General features: G+C 34.4%; 2 protein-coding genes across 12 annotated transcripts in view; one reads left to right on the forward strand and one right to left on the reverse strand.

Annotated features, from left to right (window-relative positions):
* Positions 1–375: 375 nt before the first annotated feature.
* On the reverse strand, positions 376–7,175 carry LOC114240905 (TIMELESS-interacting protein). Its single transcript, XM_089739136.1, has 6 exons — positions 7,004–7,175; positions 6,199–6,358; positions 5,392–5,535; positions 4,737–4,873; positions 4,270–4,463; positions 376–1,139 (listed from the first exon to the last, which is right to left on the reverse strand). Exons 2-6 carry the CDS (start codon positions 6,344–6,346, stop codon positions 413–415), a joined length of 1,350 nt encoding a protein of 449 aa, XP_089595262.1. The 5' UTR covers positions 6,347–6,358; positions 7,004–7,175; the 3' UTR covers positions 376–412.
* Positions 7,176–8,091: 916 nt separating this feature from the next.
* The window catches only part of lig (ubiquitin-associated protein-like lingerer), a 42,813-nt gene continuing 33,751 nt past the window's right edge, over positions 8,092–17,153 (forward strand). For 9 of the 11 annotated variants that reach the window (XM_089739139.1, XM_089739144.1, XM_089739143.1 and 6 more), the window contains exons 1-2: positions 8,186–8,291; positions 15,570–15,733. In XM_089739139.1, coding sequence (XP_089595265.1) covers positions 15,617–15,733 — 117 coding nt within the window. In that variant the 5' untranslated portion in view covers positions 8,186–8,291; positions 15,570–15,616. Of the gene's footprint in view, positions 8,292–8,608; positions 8,634–15,569; positions 15,734–17,153 lie in introns of those variants that run through there. The other 2 variants (XM_089739140.1, XM_089739141.1) reach the window with 2 other exon arrangements.

Here is a 17,153-nt window from a genome sequence, read left to right on the forward strand (position 1 = left end):
GACTTATAAATTAGTTCGCCAAAAAAGTTTCATTTCTGACATGTGTACTTTGTACGCACGCATTTTTTTTTCTACTGATAGAAAAGTTGCCCGCGTTGTATTAAAATGTTATTGAGCTCTACACACTATAACGTCTCGAGGTCTTCAATGGTCTTGAGAGACCATTTCAGCGTAACCTTAACTAGTAGTCAGCTCACGGGGCCCAAACCTGACGTCATTGCTAACATTAGCCCTAGCAAGAGGCGTGCTTCGCTGGATCTACCACCGCATCGGAATCGCGACTCACTGAGAACATGCGGCAAGAAACTCAGTGAACCGTGTCTGTAGGAAAAAATTGTATTGTCACTGTTGTATTAAATAATAGAAACGCAGATGTTGCCATAAAAATATTTCTATTTTATTCATTTAACCATTAGAAATCCTCATCACTAAAATTAATATCCATTGCGTAATCATTAATTAATAAGAGGTCAATTACTTCTGTCTCTTTACTGTGATCTATTATTTTACTAACTTTATGTTCATTATTATGCAAGTCATCTCCTAAAATATCTAATTTATTTTCTTTGTCAACTTCATCCATATTATTTATTTCATCAATTTGTGTATTATCATTAATAGATGTTGTAACTTTTTCGGTTCGTTGGTTTATATTGTCTTCAATCAAATCATCTGGAACACATAATTCAATATTTTCAATTGTTTCTGCTGTATCCTTTTCAGTATTATGAATTTCCATAGGTTTTTCCTGAGAGCTATTTTTAGTTTGAAGCTCAAGTACTTTAGTTATGTCAAGAGCTTCTTTTAAATTATGATTATCATTATTGATAGTTTGATTTTCTATTAAACTTTTATTTGTCTGTAATGAATTATCTACTGCACCATTGTGTTCAATTCCATCGCTATATTGTGTTTCCCCGTTTTGTAGAGTTTGATCTTCATTGTTTACTTTGTTTATATCATCAATCTGTTTGGTTGTTTCTAAATTATCATTATTAATTCGCTTTTGTTCAACATTGCCATTTTGTTTGAGCTTAGCCAAACGCCGTTCTTCAGCCAATTGCCTATTTCTAAGCATCCTTTCTCGTTGTTCTTCGTTTATAGAAGGAGACGATGTTGCTTTTGGTAGTATTTGAGACCTGAAATCAAACATTATCACAATAAAGTATTATTATATCATGTCCCACTTATTAGAGCAGGTCAATGACACGCGGGCCTCTGGTTCGTGTTAGTCGCGCAGGTGGAACTTACGTGGGGTTCAAGAACAAGTAAACATCCAGCAGTTTATTGATGGTAATCAAGCGGACAGACAGTACAATCTAAATATACAAAAATGAGTTGATGTTCGTTAGTCTCGCTGAAACTCGAGAACGGCTGGAGCGATTTGGCTAATTTTGAAGTCCATAGAATATTTAAAAGGTGACGATTGATTTCAGACGTCGTCGTGGCCTAACGGATAAGACGTCCGGTGCATTCGTGTTGAGCGCGATGCGCCGGTGTTCGAATCTCAGGCGGGTACCAATTTTTCTAATGAAATACGTACTCAACAAATGTTCACGATTGACTTCCACGGTGAAGGAATAACATCGTGTAATAAAAATCAAACCCGCAAAATTATAATTTGCGTAATCACTGGTGGTAGGACCTCTTGGGAGTCCGCACGGGTAGGTACCACCACCCCGCCTATTTCCGCCGTGAAGCAGTAATGCGTTTCGGTTCGAAGGGTGGGGTAGCCGTTGTAACTATACTGAGATCTTACAACTTATATCTCGAGGTGGGTGGCGCATTTACATTGTAGATGTCTATGGGCTCCAGTAACCACTTAACACCAGGTGGGCTGTGAGCTCGTCCATCCATCTAAGCAATTAAAAAAAATAAAAAAAAGGTGAAAAAATGTGAAAAGCCTCGGAATTAAATAAAAATAACAATTTTGTTTTTCCTTTAATCTGTCCCCCGTCGGACGGATTCCTTTTGTTTGTTTTAAGTTTATTTTATACAAAAGTTTAGGTCTTTTATTTATCGATTGAGGCACTACGAAGTTTGCCGGGTCAGCTAGTAAATATTATAATTAGGAACTTAAAGTATAGCGTGCAGACCGTGCAACGGCACCGAGAGGAAAGGGAAGAACGAACCATAGACCAGGGCATTCAATATCAAGCCAAGATTTAATGCATACCTATTCACTAACATTCTTAATACCACTATCAACACATTAGATAGATAGATATGACAAAGTGACAGATAGATGCTGCCCTGTTAGAGTTGTTATTGACTTCAGATGCGTTCTTTCGGATTGCATTGATGGTGCTTTTAGGCATTTCGACCACCATTCACCATACTCGTCGAACTCGCGTTCGACACTCGAAGAATTCAAAATTTAAACTCATAACACTAACATATTTTCTAATGGAATACATACTCAACAAATGTTCACTATTGACTTCCACGGTGAAGGAATAATATCGTGTAATATAAATCGAACCCGCAAAACTATAATTTGCGTAATTACTGGTAGTACAAGAGGTCCTTGTGAGTCCGCACAAGTAGGTACCACCATTCTGCCTGTTTTTGTCGTGAAGCAGTAATTTTAAAGGTGGGGCAGCTGTTGTAACTATGCTTGAGACCTTAGAACTTATATCTCAATGTAGGTGGCGCATTTACGTTGTAGATGTTTATGGGCTCCAATAACCACTTAACACCAGCTGGGCTGTGAGCACGTCCACCAATCTAAGCAATAAAAAAAAAGCTGAGTTTATTCTCGCGTATTACGCATATATATATTTTTTATTGCCCTTGTAGGCAGACGAGCATACTGCCCACCTGATGGTGAGTGGTTACCGTCGCCCATGGACTTCAGCAATGGCAGGTGCAGAGCCAAGCCTCTGCCTACCGCTTAATACTCTCTACAGGCCTCGTTTGAAGAACGACATGTTATAGCGCTCGGGAAGCACCATGGAGGGGCGCTCATTCAATAGTCTGATGGTAAATGGCAAAAAAAACCTTTGGAAACGCACTGTGGATGACCGCAGTGGTTCCAGGTAGTATGGATGAACTCTACTGCGGTGGCGGGCGGTGCGGTGGTAAAAACGAGATGCCGGTATCATCTCGAACAATTCCTCAGAGCACTTCCCCATGGAGCATACGGTACAAAATACAGAGGGAACCGGAGTCCCTCCGCAGACCCAGAGGTTCCAAACGATCCGTGAGAATGAGATTATCGACAATCCGAACGGCCCTCCTCTGTATGGAGTCAAATGGAAGAAGCTGGTATTTGGGAGCCCCGGCCCAGAGATGGAAGCAGTACTTCACGCGAGGCTAGACTTGTGCTTTACAAAGCAAAAATCTCTGTCCAGGCGTGAAGTACCGCTTCGCTCTGTTGAGGACTCCCAGCATTTTGGACGCCAACCTGGCTTTGCCTTCCAAATGACTCCGAAACTGGACATCGCTCGAAATGTCGACCCCAAGTATCCCTACTGAGTTTCTCGCCGGATCTTCTCAGTGGGTCGCGTTTCCGATCCGGTGGTACATTCTGCGAAGCACGGCTCTTGCTAGGGTTCGTGTTAGCAACGTCGTCAGGTTTGAGCCCCGTGAGCTCACCTACTAGTTACGGTTACGCTGGAATAGCCTCTCTAGGCTACCAGATTAGGTAGGAAAAAAAAAAAAAAGTATCCTCTCGGAAAGTTGCAGGATTACTAAATACATATGTAGATATTTGCATATTTTCCGCAAAGCAATGCTCTCGCTCTTGCTAAGATCTCGTGTTGGTCACCCAATCACAGTGCAGCTAGAATTTCCCTGAGACTACTGGCAGTTTGGTTAGACAAAAAAAAAAAGGACTTTTTGGCGGGAACGCGAGGAGTGAAGTTGTGTGATTTGTTTTATTTTGTCTATTTAGTGTTTCTTCAGGTTTAAATGTGTAATAATGGTGGTTTATTAACTGTTTAATATCTGTGAAAGTGCACAAATGTTCTCGGGTTCCTCCAAAAAGTCCACTGAAAAAATCTCAGTAAATGACCACCATTTTACTGCGATTATATTTCATCCCATATCATTTAATTTCATAAAATTTCATCCCAGTTGATTAATGTCTCAAATTAATCATCTTCATTTAATTTCACTCCATATTATCATTTTTCATAAAATTAAGAATATAAAGTAAAATAAGACATGACTTAAAGGTCTTAGATACCAGGTCATAAAATCTCTTAAAAAAAAAAAAAAGATTTTTTAAATAGGTTGTCTGAGATTTACCACTCCTATAATACTTACATGTTCATTGGCTTGTCTCGAACTTTTTTTACAGATTCAGGAGCAGGTGTGGACCTAGCCAATGCAATTTGCTCTTGCAGTAATTTGTCAAATTCGTCTTCTTCTTGTGGTGGTGCCTCATCGTCACTAGAATCCCTCTGTACCACTGTTTCTTCTGACGTAATCTGATCTGTACGAATTTTGCATAGATGTACCTGTAGAGGAGAAATGATATTTGTTTAATTTTAAGTCCATATTGAACAGCATTGGCTTAATGTTATAGTTTGTATTTTCTAGGGCAGTTTTTTTAAGCATCAATCTATCCTAAACCTTTATAAATGCAGTGTACATAAAAGTGTACTTTTCTTCACATTTACAACAATACATAATTAGCATAAGAAGCAAGGGGATTCAAAGTTCAAAGGAATTCAAAGTTGAATATAATGTAAAACTATTGCCAAAATTATGCACATAATTAGATTTCTTACCATTACAGGTCTCTTTTTGCCGAGTGATTCTATTTTCTTTAAGCAGTCTTCGAATTCAAATTTAGGATACAACCTATATGCCCAATGCTCTAGTTTTTTGAGTATTAAATCTAAATCTTCTTTTTCGTGACCTTTACCTGTAATTTATAACAGGATACAAAATTATTAAGTTGTAATTCAAATAAACCTTAAAATGTATCTTTGTTTAGATTTTTATAATGAATTATCAATGTAAAGATTTTTATTAAATTCGTCCTACTGAATTCACAATCAGTTGAACTATTTTTTTATTTATTTTTTATTGCTTAGATGGGTGGACCAGCTCACAACCCACCTGGTGTTAAGTGGTTACTGGAGCCCATAGGCAACTACAACGTAAATGCGCCACCCACCTAGAGATATAAGTTCTAAGGTCTCAGTATAGTTACAACTGCTGCCCCACCCTTCAAACCGAAACGCAATACTGCTTCACGGCAGAAATAGGCGGGGTGGTGGTACCTAGCCGTGCGGACTCACAAGAGGTCCTACCACCACCAGAACTAATTTCACTATATTTTTTTTTTATATACCAACAATATAAAGTTTTTCTGTATGAATTAGTCTGTCAATACAGACAGTAAACTAATAGAAATTTTTTTTATGAATAAAACATTACCTCTAAATTTAAAATCTTTGAAATGCTCAGGTATAACTTGTATACCCCTTGGCCCAGTCAGACGAGCAGGGTTCAGTATGAACCTTGGATTCCTAACAACACGTTTTGTTTTGGCTTGTGGATCTACACGTCTAGTATCCTCCTCTGAAAAGCATTAATAACTGGATTGAACCAGACACCGAAATCACTATGTTAAGTATTAGGTGCATTATTCATTAAGACTGTTTAAGGCAGAAGCTACAGTGGGAGGTACCCTGAATGAGTGAAGTAGGAAGACCTCGAGCAAGGAGGGACAGCGGTACACCGTGCCCTCTCCAACATTAAATGACCGTCACAACCGCTCTGTCAAGGGTGAAACTATCAAGAAGAAGATAAACTAAAAGTAAACTAAAGTAAAAGTCGCTGTCAAACCAAAATCTGCTATGTGCAAAAACTCTATTTGGAATGAACGTGTAAAAACATTTTCGTACAAAATTTTATATGAAGGTGAATTTTTAAGAACTTTATCAAATGAAATCTATAGATAAATATTAAAGCTATAGACACATAACAGTTTTTTTTGTACGGTAGATAGGGCTGTGAACTATAGAAAAAGGTCAAAAACTAAAAATTTCAAAAACTGCACATAGCAGATTTTGGTTTGACAACGACGATATACTTTTTGGGTGTTAGTTTGCACTAAACATTATGTTTTTCGATTCGAATAAAAAACTTATAACAAATGGTACGATTGGCGTGCCTTTTCGCTTAGAGGATCGATCTAGAAAATTTTGTTGAATAATACCCAGCTACACATGACGTACTTACCGGCTTCGTCTCCTTTAGCGCTATTATCATCACTGTCTGGTGATGATGCCCGTTGATCATCGTCAAACTCGTCACCGTCGATTACCCGCTCCAATTCCCGAGCCTCATTAGCTTCATCTTGAAGGAACACATCTTCCAAAAGAGACATTTAAATATTCAGTTATAGTCGGATTTTTAATTAGACGAAGCCAGCTGACAGTAGCTAATGTCACTGTGAAATAATGTTGCTATATTTAAAGTAATAGTGATGCGTTCAGTTCTCGTTCAATCACATAAATGAACAATGAGTGTGAAGAGTTACTCATTAATTTCAAACTATAAAAGAATATTATTTATATTTTACAATAAAATTGTATTAAAGTGATCCAATATAATAATATGTTACTAGTAGTATGTAACTACAATCAGTTTTTTTTTATTTTCATTACCTATGTACCTATAATTGTTATATTTTATACATCTATAGTTTCAACTATATGATGCATTGGAAATAGGACAGTCTTACAAGCTTCCTCGCAATGTTTTTCTTAATGTTTAAAACACTCGGTATTCAGTACAGGTAGATACCATAGGAACATAATGTTTCGTCGAAAACTCGTTGGTATGTACAAAGCACGGCTAAAATTCGAACCCCGTGCCCGATATCGGCAGTTCGGCACACTAACTATTCACTAGACAATCGAGGCAATTTCATTAATTCAGGAGTTTTTTCAATCGTTCACTTTGTCACAACACTATTTTTATTTCATCAAAAACTGACAACACAGTAAACGTCAGTTTACTTCGTCTAATAAAAAATCCGACTATATATGCTTTATTTGTTTAATAACAGGGTATACGTCTGTGGGTTTCACGATCGTAGTGTATAATTGTAATAAATTGTATATCGATAGCTCTTTGTAACTTATACTTTGACGATATATTGGTTCTATTACTGTACTCTGTCTGAACCAAAATAAACAGTATAAACACATACACCTACGATACCTACTACCTACATACGTTGAGGTTACAACTTTTTTAAGTTTGACAAAATAAAATAACAGTCACTTATGTTTTGGCGGTATATATGTCGGTGTTCGAAAACTAGGTATCAGTAATTGATTGAAAAAAAGAATGATTGTGAAAATAGGAAGCATATTTATCAGATGGCTAAATATTCATGACATAATCAAAACATCTGATTTTTTTTCGAGTCGTTAAAAACATGGATTGACTTGAGTAAAAATAAAATCTGATTAATGTGGAAAAAATATCCAATTTTTGAACGGATATCTTTTTTATTTCCATGACTTAAATTAGTGATTGTCGAACGTCCTGTGTTTTAGAATCGATTTCAATCGGTTTTTAGGGATAATTTAATATCGGTCCTCTTTTCAAAATTTAATTTTCAAATTAAATTGTAATTTTTTTTAATTATAATTATTGTCTATTAACTACCACAGCAGAATAACATGATGATCTACTTCTTCTAAATGCAAAAATAAATAAATAAATAAATAAGTTACCTGTGGGCTACAAGCAACGTATAATTATAGTCGTCAAATTTTTATTACAAAAGTTAAGGTTTATTTCGTGGTGTTGTCAATCAATTGCTGAAGTTCAAAAGGTTTTGTTGTAAAAAATTCAATTAACTGTTACAAGTTTAAGTGCCTAATACAGATATCTACGCTCAATCTCCAATTTCAAAAATAGGCATGATTAAGGGCTGATCGACATACTAATACCCTCCCACCGTCTATTCCATTTATGAACTCCGCACACTTCGCTTTAGTTAATTTTAGCTCCTACACCAACTTATATTGGATAACAGTCTGACTGTTAATAATACATCAATAATGGCTATTATGTGTAGTGGCGTCTGGCACTATGTGTGTTTTATGGCACTATCACCAAAGCAATTATTAGTTTTCATAAAAATAATCTCACAGATTAAAATAAAAAATACAAACCGTAACTGTTGCGAAAAATTTAAGTGTCACAACTCTATGGAGTCACGTGACCAGCTTGCGTTTGAGCGCATTCACAGGTATGGAAATCGGTCAATTTTATTACAAAATCAGTTAAATTTCGGACTGTACCGTAGATTTAAGGTAAAGAATATTAAATAGTTGTGCATATTGTGTTGATGTGTATATGAAAGATATGTTGATTTGTGCTGTGCACGGTTATTTTTGCGACAAAGGCTGTCATTTTGATACCAAGAATGGTGCTTCAAGAATGGCGTCCCCCACATGTGCCGATGCCCTATTGAGTTTCGCCTTGGCGGTGTTAAAATTTGATGACGTGAAATGTTGATATGGCGTGCAATAATTCATGTGTCTGTTGATCAGTAGAGTTTACTGTAAAACCTTTAAATCCTTGCGCTGTCTCAAAAACTTGACCAGTGATTCATTGTTCGTAATTTTGCGGATAACGCCGAAATAACACCACCGGTAAATATTTTAGGCGGTAAATAACTCGTAAAGAATGTTTATTTTGATGTTACGTAAGCTTTATTACAGGAAATAGTCATTTTTCCGAAGATACTCCCAATTGTTTTGTTTACAATTTTACCGCTGTGTATGCATTTATTTCGTACAAGCGATTTAAATATTTTATTTAATTTTACATTCATATGACGTATTTATGTATTTATTACACCAATAAGACTTACAATCTTCCCAGACTTCTTATGATTCGCATTTTAGTAGGTACCTACTGAATATAATCGGAAATTTCGCATTTCCTGTTGTTCCAGAATGTAATTACATAATACAAGCCAAATCCTGTACCGAAATATATTTTATTAGGTAGGTACATTTGTTATAAGAGTCCAATAAGAAATTGTCAAAATTCATAAAATATGTACTAAAGTTATAATAAAAATAATTAATCATTTACTAATAATGGTGGGAATGGAATTAAAATTATTTTTATGGTATTTATGGTTCTTATATATTAACGATTAGATAGTTTTTTACAGTAAAAATTATACAAGTTGGCTAATTTTTAGTTTAGCGGTAGGATTCAATATGTAATTAAATTTTGAGTGCGACCTCAAAAATTTCATTGTCATAAAACTATGAAGTATGAAAAAAACCGTTTTCTTAGTATTAATATTTTTCTGTGAAAATGAGCAAACTGAAAGTAAGTGATTACGTTTGTTATTACAGAAATATATCTCACGATCATTTGTTAAACAAATATACAGCTTAACTAATGAATATATAATTGACCATAACACTGTAATTTCTAAATATTCTTTGTTTTCAATTTAATTATAATAATTATCTTATTCAATAAACCTGGTATAATAATTCCACACAAAATATCACTTTGTGCTAACAAACTAGGTTTTATGTTATGTAGAATGTTGTTGCCGTACTGAAAAAGGAATTTAAAAGCTTGGTACAAATAAAAAATCCACTTTATTTTAAACATATAAAATCCATATTCAATACAACAGTTCCAATCGAAAATATTCTTTCATTTGCTGGGAAGAACGTCTTAAACGTATTATTGTTACCAAAGGTTACAAAAGAATAAAATCTGCATCCGTGGCACAAGAATAGAATGTTGGTAATCATAAGAACATTGAGGTGATTGATATATTGGATTTTGTATTCATAATTAATAGTAGTGACAGGGGACTTGATTTGTTTACAAACTTTGACAATGTATTTAAACTGATAAAGTTTGTTGAACTTTGGGATTATCTTAATCATATATTATTATAATTTAGTACTAGGAATTATGAATTTATTCATAATAATATTTTTATTGTTAGTTCATAAAGTTGGTAATATACTTTTCTATTAAATAAAGTACAGTAAATGCTAAATAAAAATTTAAAGAACTAAACTAAATAAACATTAAAAATCAAAATAAAATTTCCTGATTGCCCATGAAACATTGCAATTTTGGAACCTATTGAATTATTAATTTTTCATCAAGACCATCATCAAAATCCATATAAAATATTTATAGGCTTAAAATGTTTCCATTCTTACTCGCTCAACAATCTTAAGTCTTATGATAATTAAATGAAGTTCATTTTTCTTTTTCTTCTGAGTCTGTATCTTCATTTTTGAAGGTTGTATCTAGTTTGATGACTTCTTTCATCATCCATTGCACAATTCTTGTTTCTATTTTTTTTTCCTCAAACTCCTTAAATATTTCTTGTTTATAGAAGTCATACAATCAAATCGAGATCTTATATTTAAAAGGCTTGTACAGAAAATGGTTTTCAAATGGAACAAATATGGCATTAGTCAAAACTGTATGAATAAAAAATCTATATACAAAACATTTTAATATAAACATTGTTTATTTTTGTAACAAAGTAGTAGTTATTTTAGTGGAAAATTCGAACTTTATCCCATTGTTAGCCAATTTTCTTAATAATACTTGGGATATCATGATATCAAGAAAAACGGCTCAGGATTTGTTGATTTCAAATTCTTTGTTATTGGTAATCTTTCATTCACTGTCTATATAAATATTTTTCTCGTTCGGTAGTAGAAAAGGCTTACTGTGTAATATTCAATAGACATGGTTAAAGCAGCTAACCCAACATTACGAATTCATTAAATGCATCACGAATTTCCTCATGAATCAAGGGAAAATTATCAATAAAACAAGAAAAGTTTAATTTTAATATTGTTTGATTAAAAACCAAATCGAATTTCAAAGACAGATCATATTTAATTAGTAATATTATCCTGTACATGAGTTTATGAAGTGATTGGTCATGATTTTGAGAAAGCGCACGAATAAAAACGCCTTGTGTTAAATATTTTCTCACTGATGATAAGAAACATATCGTCTTACGAATCTCTTATTACGTGTAGCGTGTTTTTGCGAAGTTAAGTCAATTCACTAGCTCAGAGACTGGATCGGGTATTCGTGATTTGAACATTTTAAATTGTATTTGTATTTCTAATATAATCAGGTTTTTTTTTGTCTTTTAAACAGAAATATAATCACTAAATATTATTAACCAAAAGAAAGGGATTAAAAGTAAAAATTAGATCTGATTTTTTTTTGGCTCTGACATTTTATTTTATTGTAGATGAAAGTTTCAGTTATGGGAAATATTCAAATCAAATATTTTAAAAAAAATGACTCGACCCGTCCGCGCGAGGCTGGAATAGCCTCTTAGGATACCAGCGAATAGGTAGGGAAACGAAATAAAGAAAAATATGCCTGTACATTTCGAAATAATAATAATTGTCATCGATAAGTGCAAGTATGTAACTAAAATATACCAAAATCAGTCATGCAGTATGTACTCACTCTCCTTACAGTTTGTCCTAGCAAATCAACTTCATATTAAAGATTTACGTTCAGTATGCTTAACGCAGTAGTGTATGAATTCGTTATATTAAGATCTAGACATCAGCTTTTGGGGGCAAACGCTTGAGTCATAAGGCCAGAAAACTGTCGAGGTCTTAAAGTTTAGTAACAACACTACTGTTTTTTTAACGTATTTTTTCTTATGTAAAATTGAATTGTTTATATCTGATGTGTGACCTGAAAATGAGTTAATTAAGTTTTAATGTTTTTTTATGGAGGGTAGGAATCGGTGTACATCATTTTCTCCCCGATGTAAATGATGTAAATGTAACATCATGTAATAGAAAACGAACCGCTATAATTACAATTTGCGTAATTATTGTCAGGTAGGGCGTCTAATCAGCCCACACGGGTTTGTACCGCTACCCTGCCAATTTACATGAAGCATTAATGCGCTTTAGTTCACTGAGTGTCTCAGCGGATCTTCTCAGTGGGTCACGTTTCCGATCCGGTGGTAGATTCTGCGAAGCACTGCTCTTGCTAGGGCCAGTGTTAGCAACATCTCCGGTTTGAGCCCCCAGAGATCACCTACACGCTAAGGCAACACCGAAATAGGTTCTCAAGGCTATCAGCATAGGTTACAAAAAAATGCGCTTTAGAAATTTGGAATAGCCACTAAGCTGAGGCTTCATATGATGATGTCTATGAGCTCTGATAACTATTTAGCTGCATGTGGACAGTAAGTTTGTTCACCTGTAGTATGTAATAAAAATAATAATAACGGGTGAACGTTTACATCAAAGAAGTTCATCATTTTTAAAGTAAGAAGAACGACATGTGGGTAGAAATAAATACGTGTATATATATCGACGTTTTGAAAATGTTCCCCTTAATAGGGTGAAAGTTTAAACCCCCAAGGTTGAAATTTAATAGGCGATGCTCCCTCACTTTTGAAACTAAAAGCTTGAAATTCAATATCAAAGCTTCTTGTGTATTGCCTAAGAATAAATATTCTGAATAATACAAATAACAATTATTATAATGTACTTTCATTGAAAAATCACACGTATTTAAGTTGAGCAAGTCGCTAACTTTAATTAAAATCGTATAACAAAAACTGCACCCTCTGTGTTAATTCAACACGGACATTTTAAAGTTATCACTTTTTCTGTGGACTTTAATAATCGTTCTTACATATTAAAAATCAAACAGAATAACAAACATATAAAAATGAATTGCTGTTCGTTAGTCTCGCTAAAACTCGAGAATGACTGTACCGAATTTGACTAATTTTGGTCTTAAATTATTTGTGGAAGTCCAGAGAAGGTTTAAAAGGTAAATAAAAATACTCTGAATTAAATAAAAATAACAATTTTGTTTTTCCTTTCATGCGTCCCGTCGGACGGATTCCTTTTGTTTGTTTTAATTTTATTTTATACAAAAGTTTAGGGTCTTTTATTTATCGATTGAGGCACTAAGAAGTCTGCCAGGTCAGCTAGTAACAATTAAAAAACAACAAAATTAATATGCAATCAGTGACTAATGCTAATATGTCAAAAAAATCGCCAAAACGCCAGTAGGTCGTCATTATACTAGAAGGTATATTATATTCTAGAGAATTCTAGAATGTCGTGACTGGTTAAATCAAAAACCTGGACGGTTGACTTGACGAAGATATTCGTCATTGAATAGGGATCAAATTTGCTTGCTCACATTTTTTAGTAAGCAAATCTGCTGACGAGGTCCAAGTCTAACCGTCGATCTTATGTAACTGATACTAGTGATAAAAGCTTTTAAATTCCAGACTTTGAGACGTGACGAAGATTTTTTTAAATTAAATTCATTCTAGTTTAGAAAATTTCTGTGTTTTCTACTAAAAGTGTTTTCCTGTTTTCGCCACTGAGATGAGATCAAATACAAAAATACCAGCTGCGTCTCAACGTTTAGGTTTTCTCATGTTTTACTCATGCGTATGTTGAATACCTGAATAATGTAAAAAAGGCATTTACCATAATTTTAGGTAAGGTTCCTCCTTATTAAACTTATTTTAATAAAAATACCAATAGATGTAAGTACGTGGGAGTGGTAGACATAAGTCGTATAACAAAAAAAGATTTCCTAGACCCATTAGGTAGGGAAGCAACAGAGATAGATATCTTAGAACAGTTAGCACAACCACTTGATCTTAATGGTCTGACGCTATGGAAGCTGTCCCTTAACTGTTTATTTCAAATCGCTTCGTTCAAGATTCTCAATTACTTCGCACATTGTTTTTGTTATCTAATGAATGATTGCACAAAATAAATTTTAAAAGAAATACTCATAGGCACCGGCACATGTTTTTTTTTAATTGTACTGAATAATATTTAATGATTATGTAATGGGCTGTATGCTTATTTAACACGCTAAGAAACGTTAAAAAGCATTTTTTTTAAACTTGATCTCTAACGATTATAATTTCATAGTAAGGAAGAATTGGCTTTTTAGTGCATCACTTGGAAAAAACAGATTATTATTTCGTACCGTGTTTTCAGTTTTAAACCTAAAAATGCTGAATAGGATAATCGAAAAATTGTATTAAATTATTGTATTGTCATCGGTCCTTGATGAGTGTGACCAGTTTCAAATAAATCCGACATTTTGAAGGGGTTGTAAATCACGTCCAAAGATTCCGTTACATAGATGCATAGAAACAAGGTTGGAACATTGACCGAGCTAATAAAAGCCTGTTAAAAAATAATCCATCCGGTTTTACAGAACGCATATAACACGAACAAACTAGCAGACAAAGATACAATCTTAATGTTTAGTACTTTGTATGCAAACGGTCCATTTGTCACACCAGTCCAGTCGATAAGTTTACGACCGTCCGATTGGCCTTGTGCAGATTTTACAACAGAAGCACGCTGACCCTTATCGAACGATGTATCTTGCGATTGCATATGTATAATTAACCAATTGCCGTGAAGTGATGCATCCGTTTTTCGAATTCGATACAACCCTTCTTAATGTCACACAATGATATTGTGTGCAAGGCGGTGGATGTGAGAGCAATGTTTGATGCCTTGCCAATTGTATCAAACACTATTGAAATGTAGATATATTTTTGAGAATATTGACGGCGTAAAATCAAAGAAATCCTTCTGTCGAATTCTCATCTTGATGTAATAGTCTGTATTATTTTATTTTGGCACATGAGGCCCAACTGTTTGGTTTGATATGGGTATTCAAAATCATAGACGCCACAATATGAATACGTGCCCGCGGTCGCACCCTTAATTTTACAAAGGGATGTTCCACCCAGCCAAGCAAGGTGGCCATGTGAGCTGAAAAAAAGACACTCATTTGTAACAGAACTCCGTTCGCCGTAATTTTGAGTTTCTTATTCATTCGTTCTGCTGTTAAGTGCGATTTTCAATGGGCCAATTGAGATATCGTTAGAAGAAAAAAATGGTTGTTTGTAATTACAAAAATAATTGTAAATAGACATGCTTTAACAAAAACCGACTAAAAATAGAAAAAAAAAGATATTCCAAAACAAATTAACTAAAAACATTAATCATCGAAATCGGTTGGCGTGATATCGAGTTATTCATCTGTTTGTCGCGCACGTACTTAATCCAAATTTAAGACTTATATGGTTTTCTCATGGACACCGCTATCAGAACTGGACTAAATTGTCTGGACTAAATTGTTGTGTAAATGGGACCACACGGGAAGCGTCAGCTTTCTAATATAAAAAGAATCATCAAAATCGATTAACCCAGTCAAAAGTTATGAGGTGACAAACATAAAAAAAAATACAGTCGAATTGAGAACCTCCTCCTTTTTTGAAGTCGGTTAAAAATATGGACAACCTCGTACCGGACCACATTCCACATTGGAGATAAACTTCGTTGTTGCTGTTATATAATACTCGTAGTTTTAAGGACAATTTTTCAAGTGTCAAAATATCATGGAGCGCCATCTTTATTTTAGTTTTTTGCCTCCACAATATTTAAGCATCATTGTACCGAAACAAGCGAAAACGAATCTCTAATCTAGATTAAAAGTCTTATCGAAAACAAATTAACGAAAGCTCATTTTGTCCACAGCTGCTTGTAAATAGAGGCTGTAAATATAAAAATAAATTTAGTTAACAATGAGTTTGGGAGCGCGCGCCACCAAGTGTGGTGCGAAAGGCAAGGAGGGCAAACACGCCGCCGACAAGGGCAAGGGCGCAGATAGACCACAGCCCAAGGAGAAGGCCAAACCGCAGGTCAGTGAACTCGAACGTTACGGTTCGATTTTATTTAATTTAGATATAACTAGGTACATATTTGAATGGATTTATTTACTGTCGAAATGAGTTTGTTTTTAATGTGCTCTTTGTATTCGTATATATTTTGATAAGTCTCTTTGAATAAGTAAACTTCGAACTTTGAACTATGGGTCGGTGTGCTTAGTGCGAGTTAACGTTCTCGATAGCGTAAAAGTTAGCCAATTTTATATGCAATCGGAACATTCACGTATTATTAACAATATATATATTTTTTCATTGCTTAGATGTATTGGTGAGCCCACGGCCTACCTGGTGCTAAGTGGTTACTGGAGCCCATAGACATCTACAACGTTAAATGCCGCCATCCACCTTGAGATATCTAAGTTCTATAAAGTTACAATTTCATCACTTGATTGAATCACTGATTAGTTTTAATGGAGAGAGTATACAACTTTGTTAAATTTTTGTTTCTTCTATCGTGATGTAGTTATAAATGAACTGTGTGGCTTTTACTCTCATAATCACGGTTCATCTGATGTTAGGTGGTAACGTCAAACGCGTAACGTGGATGTCGTTGCCCGCTCTAAGACAATTCCCATCTCGCGATAGAAATATTCAGGTGAAACCGATGAGTTCTTATTTATGATAAACTCAACAATCAGTATTCAATAGACGCAAATATAGGTCAACACATTCACAGCGGACTTTCTGTTTTAAAAAGAAATCGTAGATATATATTCATCTCTTTCCTAACTAAAATGAAATCGAAGTTAGGGCCTACGTGTGACAGAGAAGTAAGGGATACCTATTATAGGGAAATAATAGGGGTCGTAATACCGAACTGGACGTCATCTAAACGTGTGGTCTAAACTATAAAACTCCAGGTGTGTCATATGTAATCAATCCTAAAATGGTAAATGATTTTTTTTTATTACAATTAATAACGACGAAGCAATAACGTCGTGTAATATAATCTGTATATTAATACGTGAAGCAAAAACTTTGTACCCCTTTTTACGAAAATTGCGCGGACGGAGGAGTATGAAATTTCCCACACTTATAGAGAATATCTCTATTCTCGACGTGAGCGAGGAGTGCAGAATGCAAATTTTTTTTTAAATTATGCAAAAGAAATACATTAAATCAATAATAAAACATTACACACACCACCATGCATTTGACACAACGCATACATATAAGTATACTCTTTGTTTGTTGTCAATTGTCAAACTTTTGTAATTGTACAAAGTCTGTGGTCAAATTGAGAATAGACTAATATTGTTTGTCTTTAATATTATTTATCTATAGTGTAGTTTTGGCGAAATCGGCTATAGATTAGATTTTATTATAGAAGAATAATAGTGTTTGACAATAGAACTATAATAATGTTTATACTTATAATTTCAATTAATTATAG

The sequence above is a fragment of the Bombyx mandarina genome, chromosome 28, assembly GCF_030267445.1.
Source record: "Bombyx mandarina strain Sakado chromosome 28, ASM3026744v2".
Taxonomy (NCBI): Eukaryota; Metazoa; Arthropoda; class Insecta; order Lepidoptera; family Bombycidae; genus Bombyx; species Bombyx mandarina.